We start from the raw sequence: 24,894 nt of genomic DNA, 5'->3' as shown, positions 1-24,894 counted from the left end.
GTCTACTGTTCTGCCATCATTAACCTCTTGGTAACGTCCTCAAAAAAACTCAATCAAGTTTGTGAGACACGATTTTCCTCGCTGACTATCCCTAATCAATTTTTGCCTCTCTAAATGTCCATAAATTCTGTCTTTTACAATCACCTCCAACAATTTACCCACAACTGAAGTCAGACTGTTGGGTCTTTAGTTCCCCGGTTTCGCCTTTCAACATTTCTTAAATAAAGGTACAACTTGAGCCACCCTCCAGGCATCAGGCACTTCACCCGTTGTTATAGATGATGCAAATATTTCTGCAAGGGGTCTCGTAATTTCCTTCCTTACTTCCCACAGCATTCTGGGATATATAAGATCAGGTTCCAGAGATTTATCACCTTTAAATTCTCTTAGACCTCCCAAACTTCCTCTTCTGTAATGTGAACTGTTTTTAAAACTTCAAAGCCTATTTCTCTACATTCTCTAGACTCCATTTCTTTCTCCACAGTAAAAACTGACGTGAAATATTCATTCAGTATCTCTCCCATCTCCTGGGGTTCAACACAAAGACGACCTCCTTGATCTTTAAGAGGCCCAGCCCTCTCTCTAGTTATCCTCTTGCTCTCACCACAGGACGACCCTCAGGGACATATCTAGTCTAATTGTTATACTGCCTCCAATGCAAGTATATTCTTCTTTAAATATGGAGAAAAAATTGCACGCAGTATTCCAGGTGCAGTCTTACCATACCCTGTACAATTATAGTAAGACCTCTTTATTGCACTCCCTTTACAATAAAGGCCAATATTTGATTTATTTTCCCAGTTGCTTGATGTACCCTGAAGACTTAAATTTTCGGGGTAGACTCAAGACTCGTGCAATACCAATATTTTCACATCTTTTAAAACAAAATCTGATTCTCTGCTTGGAACAAAGTAAGTACTTGTACTGGAAGTAAAGGATAAAATTAAATGAGAAAAGAGGAAAAACAATGAGTCAACATTTCAGAAGGTTGCAGTCAGGATTGTGTAATTTGAATGCACAAAGCAGCCAAAACACGATTGGGAGGCTAGGTGTATTAATAACTATGGAGAGATGCAGCACAGCAGCTTATTTGCACAGCATATGCAGCTTAATATTAGTGGCCACACATTCTTAGAGGAAATAGAAAAAAATCTTGGAGATTTGTGAGAGGGGAGAAGTTGGTATCGTTAGTCAAGGAATCTATCACTGTTTGAACATAAGAATGTCCTGAGGGGTTGTGTTGAGATAGAATCCATATGGGCAGAATTTAGGAATAACAAACATGATTTAAAACACTTTTAACTATCCTAAAGTAGACCAGATCAAAGGGTAATACATGTGATCATTATGACAAATGCTTTTAAAAATTCATTCTGCTTTCTAAATTAATGCTTTGTCATTCTAACCAGTAAAAGTGCTTGATTTTGATTCTGACAAGATGCAAATAACTGATGAGAGTCAAGAGAACATTTGGGAAAGAGTGACCACAACACATTTGTATTCCATATAAGAACAGAAAAAGATATTGAATTAAAGATGAAGGTGCTTGACTGGGAACAATGCACTGTCAAACAGGATGAGGAATCTGGCACAAATTAACTGGCCCAAAACGTATTGCTGGATTAAAAGAGACGGGAGTGCATCAAAGCGCAGAGTTCCATCGATAACACCGTGGTCAGCAAGATGGCAAGAGAGCTTGAGCAGCCGTATGAGAGCCCAGAGGCTGGAACAAAGTGGGTAAAATGCAAATAAGGAGGAGGGTTAATGCAGAAGGATATTAACATGGTGTCTGAGAGATATTGAAATAACTTTTTCAAACTTCTGGTCAGTAATATCACTTTGTTAGAAAGCTACTCGGAGATTCCTAATGCGCCGTTGTAAAAAATGCATATAAAAACACTTTATAATAACACAGGCAAAATACAACAGCTGCTGGAAATCTGAAACAAACACAATGCTGGAGAAACTCCAATCTGGCAGCATCTGTGGAGAGAGAAACAGAGTTAACATTCTGAGTCCGATATGACTCCTCTTCAGAACAGAAGAGCTCTGAAGAAGAGCCATACCAACTCAAAATATTAACTGTTTCTCTGTTTATTCCCTATGAGAAACATTGGCAACAGTGCATTTAGTACTGCTTCAAAAAAAAGTACAAATTGTTTTTCAATGTAGCAATATTTGGAGAAGTATCTTTTATACACGGACATGATGTTGGGTAGTAGTCTTTGTGCATGACCGTAGCCAGACAGAACAGGAATAGCGGCAAAAGAGACAGGGTAGAATCTTATCAGGCTCTGAGTGAAGACAGTACGGAAAAATGAGTGGTAGCATTGGGCAAAATGTATTTCGATGTTGAGTTCATTTCACTACATCAACTCTTTTTGCACGTAGCATGACAAGATGAATTTTGCTAGGGAGCAGCACGTTCCCAACTGATGCTCATTATTGCTTGTTAAATTCTATCGTAACAGTCCATCACACTATGGTTGCAACCTTATCAAAGATGTCATCCAAACTTTCCAGTGGGAAACCTCAACATGGAAGCCAGGTATTACAGAAGATGCACATAGGTGACACTGCCATTACTGTTGGTGTTGGCAGGGAGGTTTCCCAAGCAAGTGAGTAGGCCACATGCAGACTTGGTGCTATCACGGTTTGGGATGGGTGAAGGAGAGTGGGAAAGATGTGGCATGCATTAGTGAGAAAGATTTAATATGAACTTTTAGTGCGATGCAGTAGCAGAGAGTGAAAGTATGAGGTATCAGAGAGAATACAGATGGTGATACTTATGCTGGAAGAGAGGAGAAGAACATTGATCTTCTTACCGTGCTGGGCATTCCTCCCGACTGCTGAGACCGCTCTAACCTGGGGGCAACCTCGTACTAGGCTGCAAAGACCTGATGTTATTGCCTCTGCTGCTGATGCTAGAAGAAGAGACAGTCTTACTTGTGCCCACTCCATCCAGCTGCATCTCCAGGACCCTGCCCACAAAGTGGGGTGCTTATTTCCCCCTGTCTGCTGTGTGTGGGGCAAATATCAGGAGCCATGCAGGGCAGCTTCAGACTGGCTATTGTCCAGATGTGGTCTTTTAAATATTTTGCTGACACCAGGGATTCTGGTCAATTCTGGGATGTCTATTGAGTGACAACTTGTTCCAGGAATAGTGTGTGGTAAGATATGGTAGAAATCTGGCGTGATACTTAATAAGAGGGCTGAAACCCCAAGTAATATGGGAAAAAAACACTCTGCCTCGTGGTGAGAATCACTCTACCAAACTCGATGCTACTCTCACTTAACAAGAAATGGTAAAAATTCACCCCACAGTGACTGTTTACTCAATTCTACAGTTATATTTGTACTATTTTGCAATACCTACATTGTATGTGAATCATGAGTATAAAGAAGCTGGACTTAAAACGTATGACTGTAAATGAGTGTTGTAATGAGAAAAATGATAAAATGAATCAGATTAAATCAACGCATTCAAATAAGGTGCAGAATTTTAATAAAATTCTCCCATTCAATTAAGAATGAAATTTCACATAACTCAAAAGAAGCCAAAGTATTTTAGTATTAGATGGTCAAATTATGGATGTATAATTGATAACCTGAAACCAAGTGCTTCATTGAATATGATTTAGAAGGAGCCTCTTTGAGCCTTTAAACATTTGAATTGGGAGAGTTATGGCTCAAACTACGAAACCACTGTTCAGCAGATTGCTTGTATAAATATTTCATCCACCATGGACTAGATAATTACAGTAGATTGAGGTACATAAATTGACCTTTGTCAACTTGAAAATTCCTCCCAAAAACTGGGATCAACTCATATTGCCAAGTATAAAATGTCAACCATTAGTGTAGGTGGTTGCCATTTTGAAATGTGAAAAAATAAACCTATCACTGGTAATTCATTTTAAATTAATGTTTTACATTTTATTGAATATATGAAATCTACAGGTTTACCTTTAACTATAATCAGAATGTTTTATACACCATCGAATTAATTGCCTTCAACATCCGATGCGGAGTTTCTCATTCATCCTGAGTTACTTTGATTACAGCATCATCATAAGTATTCCACTCTGGTTTCAGAATCATCCCTTTATAACAAAGCATTGTGCTTTTCATTCATTGAATTGAATTTTATACATTTTTTGAACAATTTGATGGTAATTTTCAATATTAGTAACATCCACAATTTTAGAATGAAACCACATGAAACATCAAGTAGGGAAGCAGCCATATTCCTAGTTTTTTTTCTTTCCAGTCAACTGTGCCCTTATTTGGCATGATCCTGATCTTTGAGTGGCTTATTGAGGCCCATATCCAAAGGTTGTTCTCTGGATCGTCAACCTCCTGGTATTACTGCAATTTGAGTGTCATTTTGACCGTCATCAGTTAGATGGGATCTGAAGATATCACGCATTAACAAGCTACATCCTTTATATGGGCCACTAGGATTCTTATTCTTCACCTTATCTTCCACAACTTCACAGCACCTTCATCCATCCAATAATTGCCATGGATGTACACACAAATTCCTGATGGAATTTTGACATGCTTTGACATTTTGAACTATCATAGGCTTTAATTTTACTCCATTGGCCGTGCAGACCTGTTAATCCTGTCTCCTCATGTCCAACGGTTCTCACTGTTGTACAAATTTTCCACTACAACGTTCTGCTGTTTTGCGTGTTGAAATTCATAGCATTTCTTCCGCGTCATTGATGTGGCATGAAGAATACTCGTGTTTTTGCTGCTGTCTGTGATCATTTGCTGAAAATTGGTGATTTTCACGCCAACATCATAATCTCTGAGCAATCTTGATAATCTGCTACACAAACTATCTGATGCTCTGAAATCCTTGCTGAACTCGGGGGTTTGATTTTGTTCACTCACACTTGTATTACATACACATTGCATTTTTAGTGACAATGAACATATTACGATCTCCACATGAACTTTTTTAAAAGGCATTTGAACTTGCATGACTGGTTGAAAGGATTACAAAACAAACTTTCAAGTTTTAAGGCCTTACTGTAACAAACCGCAAGCAATGTTGGCTAAACTAGGACTTCCCAAAGTGGGGTTGCAAGCTGAAACTTTGCGATCGTGAACTCCAAGGCAGCAATGTCTTGCTTTTATAAGTCTTCTCTTCCTCCCCACTACCTTGATGGTCACTATATTGTTGTTATTGAGAATTTTCAAGCTTCAAAGAGAGGTCACAGCCAGAAGAAGTTTGGGAAGGACTAGTCTTAAAAACTATTCAGAAAAGGCAACATAAGCCCCAAACTACTGACAGGAACTTCCCCATTTAGCTTTTAACATGATCAAAAAAGTCTACCTCTACAGTTATACCTTACGTATTTTCCAGGAATCAGTCTCCATTTTATGCTCAGCTACTGAGGGTGTGCTTTCTTTTCCCATTCCCAGAAATCCAATCTCTGAACTGATTTTCACTGTGAGGGTACACTGGAGATTCCTTCCTTCCAGCCTATGCTGGGTGAATCTTCCAGCCTCCTCTAAATTCTTATTAGCTCTTTCTTTTAAATCTGAGCACAATCACATTCTGCATGATGAACAATGACCCATTGCAACCAAGCTACCCATGTATGGTATTGGGCAGAATTTTGAAAAAATCACGACGCACATCATTTCTCCCATTTATCCAAAATTAAAGAAGCAGTCTCAAAACATAAGCCTTTTTATTCATAACAAGCCATCCTGATGGTTTTTGAGGACCCTTTCTGAAATAGCCTCAAGATGAGGCTATTTACTGATCACATGCTAAAGACCAAATGCAACATATTCTTCAGAGCGAATTCCTTAATCTTCCATTCTTACACCAGTTTTTCACTGACATCAAATTCCTTTGCTGCAGCACAGTTATTTGAAGAATTAGCAAATGTTACAACTTTTAGCTTACAACCAACTTCGTACTTTGTTCTTTTTGCCAGAGGATCCTTTCCTGTTTATCAATTCCCATTCACCATCCACTGTGTGCATGCGGGCATGTCATTAACTGCCCCACATTGACTGGGCAAAATGACTTGTATCTCCTGCTGGATCCACGTGCCTACTAGTAGGCCAAGTAAAACATGAATTTCTGAGTTGAAAATTTGAGGCCAATTCCTCCGCAAGTGTAGCATGTGTTAGCCAGTATAGGTCTAAACTTGATTCTTGGTGAAGAGAAATGTGCCTACCTTGAATGCAGGGTCAGCTTATACACTGGGACCTAAATAGTGTTAAAGTTCAGATTTTTCACACAATACAATGCTGAAACCTAGGAGAGGGCAAATTATTTAATAGAGTGTAACAAATGCATTTTTAATGATTGAACTGCAATGTTTATTACCTTTTGAAAACATTCAGAAAGGAATAACAGCAGCAAACAAAAGGTTCTTTGTACTTTTTCTTGTGTCTTTCCCATTTTAATCTTTTTGAACAGCCCACTATTTCCTGTAGGGTTTTTGTTTTACAAATTGTTTCCTAGACACTTCTGGAGAGAGGAAAGCAAAGTGGACAAGTATGTGAACTAGTCTACAGCTGATTGGGCTGGTTGGCCTCTTTATTGCTTCCTAAACACACAGTTGTCTGTGCCAGAGCTTGGACTGTTCTGTATTACCTCGCTTTGTGTATAATTAAAACTATCTACTCTTAAAAGTGTAATACGCATGGAATTGTATGCAGTTACGTGCGTCAGTAGCAACTGTTTTTGTGTGTGGTGTTTGTATGAGAGAACAGTGTGCTGTGCAGTCTTTCCCCTCTTGCACTGGAAGCATTCTCATAATGCTTTCCCTGTGCCAGCTGGCAGTTGTTTGCCTATCTGTTCATGCTTAACCAATCAGGAACACTGCAGAGAATAGAATTGTGCCCTGCATCTGAGCTGTGGGCTGCTCAGCCTTCAGACATTAGTCCGAAGCGAAGATCTTGCCGATCTTTATTATGCTAATTGCATAGGAGGAGGGCCTATCTACTGTTGTCAACTTGCAGGTTTGCATTGAAGCTGAGACTATATCCTCCAAATATGTGCAAATGTCCAGTCATACTCTCTGGACATTTTCACCTTTTCATTGACTTTTTCTTTTACGTTTCTGGGCCCTTTCCTACCTGTTTGCTAATATAGAAGTTTGACTACCTTTATGACTCCTTTTAGAAAGCATACTCTCCACTGTTGCTCACATGCCTAATCCTTGGCTGTACGACAGAAACTGTTGGCAGGGGACTCGGGGAACTTGACAGCAGCAGGAGGAAATAATTTGGCAAGGAAGGTGAGCCACATGATTGTGATTCATACTGCACTCTTGAAATGGAGCAGGAGGACTAAGAAAAGCTCCAATTGTGAACTAACTGAAGGAAGATGTTTAGAGTCAAATATCAGATCCTTTTTATAGTTCAACCATGCATCATAGGCAAAATATTGAACTTGGCGTTCAGGCCCAGCGTCTGCAGATCCAGCTGTGATTTTATACCTGGCATGAGTCATTAGTTTAATCAGTGACTTAGTGTAGAACGGAAGCCTTGCATTAGCAATGCATACTTGAAATGGATATATTACCTTTTGATGTTACTTTTAAAATTTAAAGTTGTAGTATCCACTTTCCTGTGTTTTTAAAAGGCCACTGTTGAGTTTGGTAACACAATAGAAGTGCGTTGTTCCCTACTGCTGTTCATGAAATGATTTACTCATTATTTATTCAGTGTGGTTTCCTGTAATCTGTTTACTGAAGGTGCTGCATCTAAATCTGCCAAGAGTTGGGATGATACATGAGCTTGATATGACACTGAAAACTAATGAGGTTACTGCGAAATAGATACAGAGCCAAAGCCACTTGCCCCAGTTGCTCATTGAGAAATGTTCTGCCTGTTTTGGAACCAAGGCACAAAAAGCACGAGAATCCAGATTAATCCCGGGTCTATGCCAAATCTCAACAAGGATGCTAGCAGGGGCTATATTTGAACTTAATTCACTTCACATTAGGGAGAAGAAATAATCAGCCAGGTTTCCTATTCTTGATAACTTGGGTATGTAATCAGATTAGGATTAAACTAGGCTGTAGTGAAAACACTCTTTTTCTTTATCACAAACTCAAATGTCTTATTAATGCTCAATTTTTGCAGCTAACTGGGCATGATACCAATAGATGACAGTGGAGCAATGCACTTTGTAAATACTTCAGTAGAGAACCATGAAAATTTTAAAACCTTTGTAAAAATATTTGAATTAACTTTCTCATCCCGAACTTTAGAATCTTAAATGTAATTTTCAAATCAAAATAACCCTTTTGAAAATAATTTGGTAGTTTACCTTAATTTCTGCTGAATTGCTGAGTGAAATTATTTTTAATTGTATCAATATGCAGCAAAATTTGATTAGAGAGGTACAGAAAGTGCTTGACTATTAATGATCGTGTAACTTACAAGTATCTTATTCAAAATGTACACTACTGTGGAATTGCTGAGCACCCTGTAATGCTATAGCTGTCCTAAAATAGTGCGAGCAAAAAAGAATGAATTTGTGTTTGTAGATTGCCTGTCACATCTTTGAACACCTGAAATTTCATACATTTGAAATTGTCACTGTTGTAATGTAAACAAAGGCAGCAGCTAATTCGTTCACAGCATGATCCCATAACAGTAATGAAAAAATTCATTTTAGTGGTGCTGGCTAGGATCAATTAGAAAACTCATCTCTTCTGAATAGTACTGTTGGATCTTTTGTGCCCCCTAAAAGGCCAATTTGCTTTACCATGTGCACATATGTATAACATAAACAAGATGCATTGCAAAAATGCTCCAAGACTACTTTGACAGCCCTTCCAAACCTGCGATCTTTATTGCCCAAGGAGGATAAGGGCAGCAGATTCGTAGGAATACCACCACTTACGCGTTTGTCTCCAAGTCTCACACATTCCTTCATTGTTGCTGGGTTAAAATCCTAGGACTAGCCTGCATATAGGACTGAGGATGTCCCTGCATCAGATGGTTTCATTAAAGAATACAGCTCACTGGTAATGTTTCAACAGTTACTAGAGGTGGGCAACAAATATTGGCTTTGCCAACAACGTCCACATGCCCATTAAAGAATTTTTAAAAATTGAAACAATTAATACTATGATATCCTGATTGACCTATCTTGTGTCTATATTCATTTGACATGCATTGGATCCTATCTGTATACCTGGTGCGATGGTAGCAATGATTAATATCAAATTAAACTCGTGTCACGAAATATTAATTTGTTTTTCACTATAATAATACAGAATCATATCACACGGAAGTTTTAGTTAAGCTTAGATTTTTGCTGTGTGGAATATATAAGAACTGATAAGCTTGATATATTCTCACATTCCAGGTTTGTTTTAATTTTAAGTGAGTCTTATAAAAAGACTTTCTTTGGCTTCTCCCAGACAATTCATCCCACTAAGACAGGGAATAACTGAGCCATATGTCCAGCAAGTTGCGTTCTCTGGCTGTGGTGAGTTAACTGATCTCAGGTGGGCCAGCGGTTTGTTGCTACAATTGACCTTAATGCTCTCCACTCTTCCTCTTCTGGGGTGGATAGCATGCTGATCTCGTATAGCCTTTTGGGCACCGAAGGGCACATGTGACATCTGTTAAATCATACACAAACAAGCCTTTAAGTTGCCGAGATGCTGATTTCAAACATATGGTGGGACACAGTTTTGGTTCCCAATCTCGGCTACTTCAATAGGTAGCTACCACGTGGAAACCCCGTACTACATAATGTGGGAGTGTGATCCAAAGCTATCCTGCAATTACTGTATTTCATAAAGGAGCTTTGGCAGAAGCTATAGAGCGGGTTACCTATCTGCCCCCTTGGAGCACAAACTTCCAAGGGGAAAAGTGATCTGCACGTACAGAATTCCTAGTTGTTCAGCAGTATGATGGTCCTGGACATAATTACTTGATGGACTGTATTACTGAGTTGTGTGTGCTACAAATGGACAAAGTTAGGCAAAGGTAACTAGTTAGTTCCACTTCCTCCAGCACTAAAATCACAAGCAACTTGGCAGACTACAGTTCTTTAGTCAAGAGCAGTAGCATATTAATGAGGTATGCAGAGAAAAAATGCAGGAATGTCATGGGTTTTATTCAGGAACTTGTCAACATATCGAATACACTGTGAACTTTAACTCAAAATTCCTTCAAATGTTTGTGGGTAATTTCATTTAAACATAAAGAAAGCAATTGAGTACAAGTTAATGCATTATAGGGCAATTATGTAGATTAAAAATGAAATACCTCTATAATGCAATGCCTCATTTTTAGAATCATTCCCTGTAATATTGCTTCATGTTAGTCAATGTAATTTTGAATCATTATGTTCTAAATTGTGGGAATAAAATAAACTTTGATAGGGGCACATGAGGCATATTCAGTTGGCAGTGTGCTAATGTGAGAGATTATATAATCAGCCAATGACTCTCACAGCACAGTAGGAAGCCATTCATACCATCGTGCCTGTTCCAGCTTTCTGAAAATATCTGCCCAGTTAATGCCATTTCCCTGTTTTTACCTTCATTCCCTGAAGATATGAGGGGGCGCTAGCAGTCCTCAATGTCCTCTGACAGTTCAGATGTGGGCTGTTTGCAAGGCGAGCAATTGTGCACCTGAAAACTGTCCATGTAAATCTCTATTCAAAGTATTTAACACTCTGGCAACTTTGAAGTTTTGTAAAGATAGAAATATAGAGAATAGGAGCAAGAGTAAGCCATTCAGCCCATCAAGTTTGCTCTGCCATTCATTATGAGTAATGAGCTTCATCCAACTTAGTAGCCTGCTTTTGCTTTTCTGCCATATCCTGTGATCCCATTGCCTCCAGGTGCTACAACAAGGTTTTTCTTGCAATCAAATAGCATGACTAGCTTAATTGTGAAAATAGGGCAGCAAGGACAAGTTGGGCTAAAGGGCCTGTTTCTGTGCTGTACAGCCTGATGACATCATGACTGTATATAATGATTTGGCATCAACTACTTTCTGAGATAGTGAATTCTACAGACTCACCACTCTCTGGGTGAAGAAATTTCTGTTTATCCCATTCCTGAATTGTTTACTCTATATCCTTGGATTGTGACCCCGATTCTGAGCATCACTTTCACTGGGACCATCTTTTATGCATCTACTCTGTCTAGTCCTGTTAGAATTCTTTAGATTTCTATGAGCTCCCCCTCATTCTTCTGAATGCCCAGTGAATATAATCCTAACTGATTCAACCCCTCCTCGTATGTCAGTCCTGTCATCCCAGGAATCAGTCTGGTAAATCTTCATTGCATCCCTCAAGCAAAAACATCCTTCCACAGATGAGAAGAGCTAAACTGTGCACTGTTCCAGGTTCATTCAATACCCTGTCTAATTATAGCAAGACATTCTTGTCCCTGTAGTCAAATCGTCTCACAATGAAAGCCAAAATCCCATTTGCCTTCGTGACCACTTGCTGCACCTGCATGCTTACTTTTAGTGACTGGTGTGCAAAGACAGCCAGGTCTTATTGCACACTCCGCTCGCTCAATTTCTAGTATATCGAATAATCCACCTCTGGTTTTTGCTACTAAAGTGGATAGTTCACATTTTTCCCCCATCATACTGCATCTGCCCACTCTCTCAGCTTGTCCACATTACTCTGAAGCATTTCTGCATTGTCCTCAAAGCTCATCCTTCCACCCAGCTTTGTCATCTCCTTCGTTTATGAGCTAGTGTCATGTTTAAAAAGCATTGACAATTTATAACATTTTTTCTGCTCCAAACCTAAGAATGTCTCTTTGGGACTTGATGTTCTGCACAATACTTTTGCAAAGAGAGCTGCTTGAAAATCAGGAGCTGTTCAATTCATAGTCACTGGTATCACTGAACTAAAGTGACCTGGAACATCACAGTACCCTTTTTAAAAAAAAATTTACTTCAGAGAAATGCTGCTGCATAAATTGCATTGTGATTCCTGCGCACTTGAAACTTAAGATGTTCAGTAAAGTATTGCTATTTCTAAAAGAAAAACTTACTTATGGTTACTAATTAGAACTATGGAGCAACTACCAACATGGTTGAGTTTGAATATATTATTAGAGCTTCCTCATTGATTTGGCACTTTTTTTTTCAATGAGTCTTTGATCTATGTAAACTATAAGATCCCAGTAATCCCACAAGAAATCAGTCCTGTGAATTTACCTCATCCAGGGCACGAACATGTCAATCCCATCAGCAACCTGGCTTATGTAGGGATAAGTCAGTCTGCACACGATTGCCTTCCCATTTGGAATTGTGTAGTTGTGTGAGAGTTAGGATTTGAGTGCCTGTGATACTTCCTGCAGTCGAATTGTTTTCCATTATTCACAGTCCAGTTTACTGAAGAGGAAAGATGAGACGAGAGATTCTTGAAGGTATCCAAATAAAGGGTTAACTCTTTCAGAGGAGGTAGAACAATGAATTCAAACTGCAGTGCGGGGTGCAGAGATCAGAGCAAGAATGGACCATTCAGCTCATCAAGCCTGCTCTGCTATTCAGTAAGATTGTGGCTGACCTTCCACCTCAATTCCACCATCCCACACCATACCTACATTCCTCAGTGTTTTTGGTCTACAAAAATTTTAGAACTCCTGGAATATATTCAATAGATGAGCATCTACAGCGCTCTCTCAGGTGGAAAATTCCACAGAACAAATCTTTCTCATCTGTCTGAAATGGCCACCCCCTTTATTGTTAAACTGTGACCATTGTAGTTCCAGACTCTCCAAACAGTAGAGACATCCTCCCTATCAAGCCCTTATGACCTTAAGAATTTTGTTTCACAAAACCACCTCTTCTCCTTCTAAATTCAAGGGAATATAAAACAGACTATTCAATGTCTCTTCAGGACAATCCCCTCATCCCAAGAATCAGTCTAGTGAACCTTTGTTGCTTTCAATACAAGGCTAATATATCTTTCCTTGCGTAAGGCAGTCAGAACTAATCATAGTACTGGTGGTGAGACAACACAGTGTGGTGCTGGAGGAACACAGCAGGCCAGGCAGCATCAGAGGAGCAAGAAAGTTGACGTTTCAGATCGGGGACCGTCTCTGACTCCAGCATCTGCAGTTCTTGCTATCTCATAGTACTAGTGGTGTTCACTTCTGTGTTTGATTATGTTTGTCTGTTAATTGCTTATTCCATGTGATTAGTTAAGTCTGGATGTGGTCACTTATAGAGAGAGAGAGAAAGTGAACTGAAGTTAGCTCCTGAAAACCTGGGAACAGACACTTTTTAAGCACTGAGAGTAAAGCTCTTTCAAACATATAAACTGGATTACATAATCTGTGCATATCTCCGAGGCTTCAAACACAATAATATGGTCTTACTGAGCTTCTATATCATTTCAGTAAGTCTTTTCTCACTCTTGTATGGCAACGCCTTTTGCATTAAAGGTTTAATAGGCCATTGTGAAGTAAGAAATGGGCACAAGTCACTGCACCCATCAAAAAATGCTTTTTGACCTACAGGGGAATCGAGACTAATGGGGAGGCAGACAAAGTCAAGTTAAGACCATAATCAGATCAACCATGATCTTATTGAATACAGGCCCAAGGGGCTAAATGACTTACTGCACCTATCATTAATTAATTAACCAAGGTTCAGCGGTGCTGGGTTTGACTGGAAATCACAATGGGTGGAGCATTGGTTAGCATGTAGGTAGATGCCTGCTAAAAAATACTAGCCACCTTCAACAAAGACACTCTTTTGAACAGAAGTGTGAGCTTCAGGTCCCAGACTGAAGAATGCCAGGTGGTTCCAGTCACAGGCTAGTCCATTTTTCATGTTGTGGCGAGGGCTTTGGGGAGAGTTGTGGGGAAGAGGGGTGGATTTAGCTGTGAAATCGAGATATTATAAGGGATGATAGTGATTGCAGAATTGCTGAAGCACCTAAAGGAGTAATCCTTTTGCTTCAGTTCCCAAAAAAATCATGGAAGATTGTATTTCCATTTTATGAGTAGCCGCAAGGGGTAGGTGGAGTTGGTAGCATCAGCATCCTTCAACCAGCATAGGACCCTGATTTGCAATTAAGGACAGCTTTCTACTTGCAGCTTATTAGCCCAATTCTGAATATTGTCTGTCCAGGTCTTGCTACATTTAGACATAGATCACTTCACTATTGCAAAAGATGCTCGATACGGTGCAGTCATCAGTGAGCACTTCTTGACTTATGATTTGGATAGATAAATGAATAGGAAAGGTTTGGAGGGATATGGGCCAGGAGAAGGCAGTTGGGACTAGTTTAGTTTGGGATTATATTCAGCATGGACTGGTTGGATAGAAGGGTCTATTTCCATGCTGTGTGACTCTATGACTATGACTCTATAAAGCAGCTGAAGATGGTTAGGCCGAGAAACATGACTCTGAGGAACTCCTGCACAGATGTCCTGTGGTCAGATTGACTAATCGTCAGCCACAACCACTATCTTTGTGCAAGTATGACTCTCTCCTCTTAATCCCATTGGCTCCAGTTTTGTTAGGGTTCCTTGCTGCCACACTTTGACATTGGTATTGATGACAGCCACACTTATCTCACCTCTGAAGTTTAGCTGTTTTGTCCGTGTTTGAACCAAGCTGTAATGAGGTCATAGGCTGAGTAGCCCTGTCAGAACCCAAACTGTTGATGACCTTATCCATCACTTTACTGATGAAAAAAAGATAGACTAATGGGCTGGTAAATAGACTAATGGGCTGGTAATTGTCCAGTTTGGCTTTTTATGTACAAGACAATACGTGGGGAATTCTTCACATTGTCAAGATGCCAGTGCTGTGGCTAAATCCAGGCCATTTATTGTGTTGGGAGGTGGAATAGAGCAATTAGTAGATCTGAGTAGTTTTACTGGACTTGAAATGTTAAGCTCTGTTTTTTTCTCTCCACAGATGCTGCAAAACCTGCTGAGTTTCTCCATTTTGGATTTTATTTTTATTTTTTATTTGTGTTTTTATTTTGGAATTCCGGCATCTGCAGTATTTTGCTTTTATTCTGGTAATGGATGGATCTGGTTTAGGGGCTGACCTTTGTTCTGCTTGTAACCTTAAAGGTTTCCTTTCCAACCTTATATTTGGTGCTGATTCCCTTTCTGCCATTTTTGTCGATGTTGCTCTACTAACCAACTCCCTGCTGGGGTGAAGTGATGAGTGCAAGAACATATAATTATCGAACCAGCAACAAGACTTTCCATGCTTCCCGTTGTCTTGATTAATTGGAAATGAATAAAAGGTTTTTTTTTTAGGAACGCATTGAAATCTAATGGTTCCATGAAGGTCCCTGCTGTTCCTTTACTTGCTGTCAACATGGGATATATCCAATGAGCATTGTCAAATAGGAACTACTGTGTTAAACTTCCAGAAATGATCCTGGATCACGGATGTATCAATGGAAGCATGTTCATACACCACCTGTATTTCGGATTGGTATGGATCAGGCTGTAAAAGATTTCTTGCTAATCTTGGCTCCATATACTTGGACCACTTCAGCCAATAAGATGGATTTTAATGCTACAAAGTTTTTGGAAGTTACAGGTTACCCAAAGCTGAATTTGTTAACCTGTTCACCAATGCAGATCTATATTCCATTTCATTTCTTGGTTCTCATCAGACTCCTATGAGCAAATGCTGATAAAACTACGAAGTTTGCGGTGTCAGTCAACAGTTAAATGAACTGGGGAAAGCATAAGTATCTCGTAGCAAATTCTATTTTAACCACAACATTATTCTGAAATGTAGTTAATTTGTAGAGTGCATCATTTGCAAGAGTAATAACACATTTCTAAGTCCCTGGGTTTTGATACCAATAGAATTGAGAGCTAACCTTTTGGAGTTGGTTGCAAGTAGATGATGGGTGTGGAATTTACTACTACTTTTAATGGAATCCAGGCAGAACAACATGGGTGGGAAAATTCAACCCCCAAAAATGGGGTATGGTTGGCGTTGTGTGGAAATTTAAAATGTTTAACAGCTCCAGCCCCACTCTGACCAAACCCCTGCTCTGGCTTTATGTGAAGGATGAAAGCCAACTAATCCACTCCCAGGAGGTCAGTTGTCTATTTAAATATTCTGATGAAGCTGTGTGCCTCAGATCAATTCTGCCAGGTTTAACTGGACAACTAAAGAAAGACAAGGGCTGTACAGTATTGCAGAAACATTTAGAGCCTTGCCACACTGCACTATGGGCCAAGATGAAAGGGAGTGCTCCCTTCCAGCTCTCATCCCTACTACAATCAAACCATCCCCGACTCTCTACAAATTCGGTGATTTGGATTTCTGGGTGTCCCAAACAAAACTCCTCCTCACTTACAAAACGTGCACTAGTCAAGACCAGGATCATAGATTCATAGTCAGGGAGTACCGAAGAGGCCCTTCAGCCCCCTAAGTCTGTACTGCCAAAAATCATCACTGATGACGTATATGAAAGAACAATGTTAAAATTTTTAATTTGTCAGAACTGCAGGTTGATTATTAACCTTCTGTCAGTTAATGTTGTAATCTACACCTACCCAATATTGGCAAATTGAGTCTTTGATAGTAATTTAGTCTGGACTGCAGTATTACACTAGGAGACTAATGTAGCTAAAGAAGACAACATCAGTTTTACAAGTAAACAGAGCTTCCAACCAATTATCTGCAGTTGTGTTTACTCTGTCCACAGAACTGCCAGACAAAACTTTCAGCCATATTTGTAGGAATAAAGAGAACTATAACTTTATGTGGAAAGGATGAAGTTTTGGATACTTCATCGAATGAGTACTTTTTTCTGAAAAACTCCTCACATGTGACGTTCACCCCCTGAGACTGTGCAAATAATTTGTTTGAAAGATTCACTGCTGTGTTTTTTTAAATTGCACACTTAGAGCAGTCAACTTTCATTTCTGGCTAACCTGAATCTTGGAAAGTTTAGAATTTGCTGTGAAACTGAAAGCTGTTTCGAAGTTTATTCTTTCACTTTAGGAGGTTTTTTCTGGCACTCTGGTTAAACTGGGCTCTTGTCTGTAGGCTTGGACGTGGAAAGCAAAATACATAGTTTAACTCTGTGGTGGTCAGGGCTGGATGCCATATTTTGGCGCATTTAGGTATTCCCCTGGCCAGCTGGCAGATTGGCAGTATTACTGTAATTCAGTACATTGAAGCACGTCAACTTTAGCTGATGTCACTATGAAGTCTAAACAAATTAAAATAAGCCTTGAAATTCAGTAGCATAATCAGACCTACTTGTTATATCTCGCAAGTATTTACTGGTGGTCGAAATATTCCCACACTCAATCCTTTTCTGTATTTTGTTCTATGAATACATTGAAACAAATATATTTGTAAATTAGTTTTATGAAATCCTGGAATATTTTGAATAAAAGTACTCCAGTTGTATTAAATCCTCAAGTTTGGAGGCAAGTATTTGACAGAGTTTCCATTTATTTGTTACTTGTGTCTCAATGTCCTAAAGCATTTTATAACAATAAGTAGCTATGAAACCTAATCAATATTGTAGGGTCAATAAATGAAGTGACTTTTGTATGTGGAGCATTACTAATTAAATAATGAGGCAAATGATGAGTAAATCTGCGTTTAGTGTTCTTAGGAAAGAGCAGAATGTTGACTAGGACAAATTAGGAAACTCCTACTCCTCTTTAAATAGCTTCCTGGAATCTTTAACGCCCAATTCAACCACTGGAACAGGCTGACAGCGACTCACTTAGTTGAATGCCTCATCTGAAGGATAGTACCTCCAATAATGCAACACTCTGTCAATGCTGCATTTGTCTGTCAGTCTCAATTGTATGCTGAAGTCCTTGATGAAAGCAAGAAGCCACAATCTTCTGACTCAGCTGAGCTAAACTGACATTGAGATTCTTGTATAGTGCAGACATGACTAAGTGGCTGAAAAATTCAACTTGGAGTCTTTAAATTTCTTGGTTTTCACCCAGTAACGTTGACTGTATTATTTTTAAATATGTAACAACTTGCAGACAGTTGATTCTATGTTTTAACTCTGCTACCTTTTAGTTTTTATTGAAAATAGCAAATAATTTAGCTTCAATGTACATTATTTCTTCCTCCAACACAGTGAGACCATTTCAAAGATCTGTGCTTTGCATCTGTGAATTGCTGTGGAATGCTTTTCAATGTTAAAGGCACTATAGAAATGCAATCTGTTAGCCACAACTTTTGAGAGGAGGTCTTGCGGTGCAGTGGGTAGAGGTTTTGAATCAGAAGCTCTATGTTCAGTTTACGTTCCATGATGGCCAAGGAAGGTATGTTCATAATGTGGCCAAACAGCTTGAGTGCTAACTCGTAAATCCTTCCAGTACACACCACTGGTCGGAAGTAAAAGCAGGAGAGATTCCTGGTCAGCTATCTAATGGCAAGAGCTTCGACTACTGGTTGTCCAGAGTTCCAGGCTACAACGTACAACGTTTCTGGATAGGGAGGGGTTAGTGCCTCAGATGTGGGGAGTGGATCAGTGTGTGGGCGTCACAGTGCCCAAGTGGTTGGCACTGCTGCTTCATAGTGCCAGGGACCTGCTTTCAATTCCACCCTTGAGCGACAGTCTGCGTGGAATTTGCACATTTTGGCTGTGCCTGTGTGGGTTTCCTCCGGGTGCTCCAGTTTCTGCCCACAGTCTAAAGATGTTCAGTTTAGGTGGATTGGTCTTGGTAAATTGCCCCATAGTGTCCAGGGATGTGAACGCTAGGTGGAATAGCAGGAATAGGGTAGAGGGGTGAGTCTGGGGGAGAGTGGAGAATGCTGTTCGCTGGGTCGGTTCAGACTCAATGGGTCAAATAGTCTCTGCCTGCACTGTAGGGATTCTATGATTTGGTTCACATGGGTGCAGTGCAATCCCTGTTCAGGCTCAGGTGAGTTCAAGGCGTTATATAGCCCTACCCATGTTGGAGGCAATGACATTTTAGAGCCAGACCTGCCGTTGTGCAGAGAACTTGAAGAAGAATCCACTACTTCTTTATTGAAAGAAGTCTTAGCTGATGTATTTGAATTTCTCTTCCTAAAACATATGGGTTGAAATCTAGCACCATCTCACTATTTATTTTCCAATTCCTGAGTAATACAGCCACATTGTGGCTGCCTACATTAGGTTTAGCCTTCTCCTGTATTCGTACACTAGCTCCTAATGCTCTATTGATGCGTGAGAACATGCACTTGTACGTCATAGCCCTCAAACATATAGGAAAAAGTGGCATAAGGTCCCTTCAGATAATATTTATTTAAAAAGAGAAGTTACACATGCACGTCTGTCCCCTCTTCCAAAACAAACAACAGTTCCCCGTAGAAATGCTTGTAGGTTATATTTTGTATTATGCTTTGTCAAAGCAGAGAATTTTTCTCTAGACTAGAGTTGGCAAAAGAAGCAATCCTGATATCATGTAACAGAACGTACAATTTGTGCTTGAATTTTTAATTTTTTTAAAAAATTCAACCTATTTTTCCTAACCAGCCTATTCAGAGATGTTATTACACACCTCTGGAGCAGGTGGGACTTGAACCCTGGCATCCCTGGTCTAGGACAGGGACGCTACCACTGTGCGACAAGACGGCCAACTTACATTTGAAAAACACTCAAATTATATTGACTGAAACTGTCCATTTAGATTAAGTAAACATGTGATGAGCCTCAAATGAATCCCGATAAGTAGCTGATTAATTATAATTGAATTTCCACATCAGTCAGGCAATAATTTATAAAGTCAGGCCTAATTCTTAACATTCTGGAGAAAAATCTGTTCAAACTCAAATCGCACCTTTTTTTGAAAAATACTACCATATAAATTTGTATTCCTTGGGAAATAGGGGAGGATATAAATCAGGTTCTGTGCTAAGGCATTGAGTTTAAACTGTTCCGATCAAATAATTCAGCCTGAAAGCTCTGTGCTTCAGAGCAGCTGTCTAGATTCTCCATTAGAGAATATGAGTGTTTTTTGTAAACTACATGTGCTGGTGTCAGTTGTCAATTTTCACCCCATAGATTAGTCGCCCCATAAACCTGTAATTATCACCCAGTTTAGAGAGCAGCTTTTTAGATAAGTCTTGGTGCAGATCTCTGACTGTTGAAGTCACCAGTTTTAGAACTCTCCAGAATAAATGGATCAGAACTTTCATTTTTATGTAAAGCTACTTATGATGTTGATATAATTCAATACAATGGCTGCTGTGGTGAGTGGTAGTATCTCTACCGCTTGTTGAAAAGGTTCGGGTTCAAATCCCACTTTCCCCAGGGATGTGTCATGTCTGAACAGACTGATGAAAAATATCTGCAAGTTGTTACATCTGCATATCCATTCTGATCAGTGTTTAGCCGTTTATATTTTTTTAATTTAGTTTGTCTCAATCCGTGACATTCAGCTAAGTTTCACTCTAGCTTTTAAAATTCTCTTACTTTCATGGGCTATGCTACCTTTTTAATGGTACTAAAATTCTTTAAGTTGCTATGTAGCAATAGCCCATGATAGATTAAAGTCTACTAAACTTATCCCCAGATTCTTTTGAAACCCTACATGTATTTTAACTTTCAACCTTGCATAATGTTGTCCAACCAAGTGGTTTACAGCCAACCCCAGGATTCTGTTTATTCTGTTTTACAGATGGAAGAAAGTGGATCATTTCATATATTCCAGTTATTTTCATAGCCTAAACTCCAGAGTGCATCTGAATCAATGTCATTGCTTGAGCAAAAACTATTTTCAAAGAATTGGAAATGTGAGCACCCCTTACTAAGTATGACACTGGAATGTTGTGTAACAATGATCTTCTGTTGCTGTGTGCTGAATTTTGTCCTTCAAGCATCAAGGATGATTTCTGGGTCACAAACCTGGCCAGTCGGTGCTGGGTGGTCAGTAGATACACCATGAGCTTAGTTGATACACCATGCTGCTGAGTTGAATGGAACCAATGATGTTGCTCAAAATGGGGCTGGGGGGGGATCCATAGTGCTGTAGGGAGCAGTAGCCAATGTCTTAACTCTCTCCACCATCTGGTGGAGTTGGATTTTTGCAGCTGCCGAGCAAGCAATTGCAAGTAAAAGCAAAATATTACACGTGGGAAATCTGAAAATGGAAACTGCTTGAGAAACTCAGCAGGTCTGGCTGCATCTGTGGAGTTAAAGTTAATGCTTCAAGGCCAAAGACTCTGCTGCAGAACTGAATTGCAAGTGTTTGCTAAGGATTTCCTGAGTTTTGTTCTTTAAAGTGACAATGAAAGATATTCTATTCTATTCTAAAGTGACCACAGCGAATGAACCTTACCTTGCTTCAACCTCCCTGTTCGGTCCTCACCTGCTGTGAGCTGCTGAAGTAGCAGCTGGGCCCTGGTGGCAGCATTCCATATTCCTTGAACAGTGTCCATCGCTGTCTCTATAATCACTTTATTTGGCTTCCCACTACTGACAATCATACCCCTACCAACAAACATATCGCTCACCCAGGTAAAACCTCTGGAGATGATAATGCTTGAGCAAACCATTCTGGCACACATGCCTGCTGATTTTCTTGACCTATTCTGCTTCTGACCTTGTCTCCGATGGCCTGGGAAACCCCCATCCCCGTTTTTGCCCCCATTCTGATGCCTTATAATTGTAGAAATTGCTTGGATTATGATTTACTGTATCTCAGTGTAAGGCATGCCGATTGGGAATTAGTTTGTGTGTATTGGATGCCTCCATCCTCTTACAAATGGTGAGTAAAACAGTTCCTGGAAAAAGTACAATCCTGTTCACAAGTGATCCGAGAGTCAGAGTTGATACAGCACTGAAGGAGAGCATTCAGCCTGTTACGTTTGCACCAGCTTGCTGTAGGAACAATTCCAGACCCCTAACCACTTGCTGTGTAAAAAAGCTTTTCCTCACATCACTGTCACTTCATTTGCCAATTACCTTATATCTGTGATCTATGCTACTAGAGTAGAAATCATCGGTAGAAAATAGATTATGTGAAATTGTTGAAAACATGATGAGCAGTACCAGTGTTGAAAGAAGATGACTCAAAATATCTGACTAAAGCCATTAACTGTGTTCCCATTAAAAGCACCAAGATATTGTTGCTCATGCTAAAGGCGATGATGTCTTACTGGATGTGCTAGAATTACTAGGGTCACTGCCTTCCTGTACAATAACTGATTTAAGTCATATGTGATTTCTAGATACAAGCTGGAAACTAGACTGGGCATCCAGAGAATGCAGACCTCCTCCCAGTCAGCATTCCACGATGAGGAAATGAGTCACCCGAGCAAATTTGTCTGCAAAGTCTGAAATGAAGTTATTATTAGTTTTTCAACTATTCCAGCACTAAAAATGATAGCATTGTATGATTGGCATCTGACTGTTGAAGCTGCATACAAATTGGGTGGATATTCTCATACAAATATGTAGATTGTTTTTCATCTTTTCTCATTGCGTGGTTCACGGAAAATGTGACTAATAGGTCAAAATCTAAGTTTTTAAAAGTACAATCTTACATTTTTGAAAATATTCATATTAAAGGTAAAGACAGATTTTGGCACATTGTCAGATTTGACATTTGTACAACTTTAAAGAAATGGTACAATTGCCAATGATGATGAACGTGTGCAGGACACAGCTGCACTTATTCTCTTTTCATTCTCCAAAAAAGAACTCCTATTCATGGGGTCTTAAGCTATGACTAAGAAATATGAAAAGAAAATTCCATGCACTTACCATGAAAATGACAATGAAATGTAATATTTCTGAGTAAAGGTCTCAGTAACGCAGCTTTCTTTAGTATACTTTCTTTTACTGCCTGTGGCAGACTTTATTGATGACTTCATGTCATACAAATACAGGCTTCTATTATATTCTAGCTCTTATGACTTAGCCCCATTTCCTGCTAAAGGTGAGATGAGGTCTTGCACAGATGAAGATGAAATTACATCTGAACATTTGAATTCCCTCCACCTCTGAAAAATTGGATTAACAATATTTTCAACTATATAAAAAAGAAACCATTGCTGACTTTCATTTAAAAAGAACAAATTCCCATCAGTACCACCCTTTACAAAGTCAGAAGATTATCAGTTGTAGCTATTTCAGTTTTGAGTTCTGAGTTAGTTGAGATGAATCAGGGCGTTAAGTGTTGGGATCTGACAGGGCAAAATGAGGATTTACACTGTAGGCTTCAGTCTGTAGTCCGCAGTATGATAGTTGGAGAGTTTCAAAAACTTGATCTGTCAAATACATTCACTTAACTGCCCATGAATGTAATTACTGTCAAGAGCTGTTACTAAAAAGGAATGGAAAGTTCATACTTGTAATATGAATTTTCTAATGCATATTCTGGCCAGGATTTTTAATAATCCTTTGCAGATATTGTATTAGGATTCTATTGCAATAGATACAGACACTTGAAATAACAACAGTGCTATATTTCAAAGCGCTTCTGTTGATCTTTAATACTCTCTTCAGCCCTTTGTGTTTGTAGTAGTTCCCCTTTAATTACAGTCACTCAACATTGCTCATCCTGGCATCTATATCCACATCATAACTGGCCTCAGTCTCTGGTAGCCTTCCATTTTGTGTGATGATTTTTGTATCTTGGTGAGTCAACTCTTTAAGTTCAACAGAACTGGAATTTCATTCACAGAGAGTATATGTCTAGGCATATTTTATGGAGACCCAAGCTAACTCAGCAGCATAACTAGAGACAGGTAACATCTCCATTTCTAGAAAATGCTGCAATAAGGGTTACAAATGCAGTTATTTAGACCATATGAACAATTTTCTGAATATAAACCCAAGATCCTGAAGTTAATTGTGGTGCAGTCCAAATGAGTTCTTATTTTCTCTTCTTTTGGTTGGATAGGACCTTCATTGAATTCTAATAAATTGGATAAACTTGATTTCCCTTTCACAAAACCTTCTCGACTCTGCTTGAGTGCCTAGCACTTATCTAAGTGCCATTTCACGACCTTTAATAATAGCTTCTAACGTTTTCCCTATGGCAGATGTTAAACTAGCTGGCATGTAGTTAAACTGCTTTCTCTCTTTCTCTCTTTTCCAATAAAGGAGTTCCATTTGCTCACCATCAAACCCAATGGAACTTGTTTGAATCAAAGGGGTTTTAGGAAATTAAAGCCAATGCATCAACTGTTTCACCAACTTCCTCTTTAAGATCCTAGGATGAAATCTATCAGGACCCAGGCACTTGTTAGGCTGCAGCTCCAACCATTTCCTCAATACTACCTCTCTGGCGATTGCCATTTTTCTAAGTTCTTCCCTCCTTTTTCCTGATTTATTGCTGCTTCTAGGCTGTTACTTGTAATCTCTGTAGCAAAGACAGATGCAAAATACCTGATCAATTTATCTGTGTTTCCTTGTTCTCCATTATTAATTCTCCAGTTTCACTTTCTATAGAACCAGTGCTCACTTTATTGACTATTTTCTTTAAATATTTACAGAAGCCCTTACTGCCTGTTCTACCTTTTAACATTTCTAGTTAGTCATTGATTGGGGTCTGTCCCTTCAAATTTTTCTTACTCTTTGGAATATATCTATATAAGCCTTAAGTTTTCTATTGCTTCTGTATTGACCAATCCTTTAATCAAATTTGCCAATTCACTTTAGTCGGCTCTGCTTTCATGCCTTCGTTATTGCCTAAAATTCAAATTTTAAACAATAGTCTTGAAACTCATTCCTCTGTCAAATTGAATGTAATATTCAATCATTGTATAATGGCAGCCACCTAGGGGTGCCTTCACTATGTGATAATTAATCTTATCTCATTGCATAATCTCAGTTCTGGTATAGCCTGTTTCTGTTCATATTGTCCCGAAATTGTTCTGTCAACTCCTTGTCTACTTTTGCCATTTGACTTTTCCAGTCAACGTTTAGATTGAAATCTTCCTTGATTGATT

At 39.2% G+C, this 24,894-nt stretch overlaps 1 protein-coding gene across 2 annotated transcripts in view; it reads left to right on the top strand.

Moving 5' to 3' along the window:
- The window catches only part of hmga2 (high mobility group AT-hook 2), a 137,554-nt gene that overhangs the window by 57,131 nt on the left and 55,529 nt on the right, over positions 1-24,894 (top strand). The window contains exon 4 of one of the 2 annotated variants that reach the window (XM_048608052.1): positions 22,168-22,262. The exons of the other annotated variant lie outside the window; for it this stretch is intronic. Coding sequence (XP_048464009.1) covers positions 22,168-22,185 — 18 coding nt within the window. The 3' untranslated portion in view covers positions 22,186-22,262. Of the gene's footprint in view, positions 1-22,167; positions 22,263-24,894 lie in introns of those variants that run through there. 2 annotated transcript variants of the gene reach the window in all.

The sequence above is a fragment of the Rhincodon typus genome, chromosome 18 (assembly GCF_021869965.1).
Source record: "Rhincodon typus isolate 14 chromosome 18, sRhiTyp1.1, whole genome shotgun sequence".
Lineage (NCBI taxonomy): Eukaryota > Metazoa > Chordata > Chondrichthyes > Orectolobiformes > Rhincodontidae > Rhincodon > Rhincodon typus.
The sequence above is the reverse complement of the archived record's forward strand: the minus strand, read 5'-3'. Positions and strand labels throughout refer to the sequence as shown.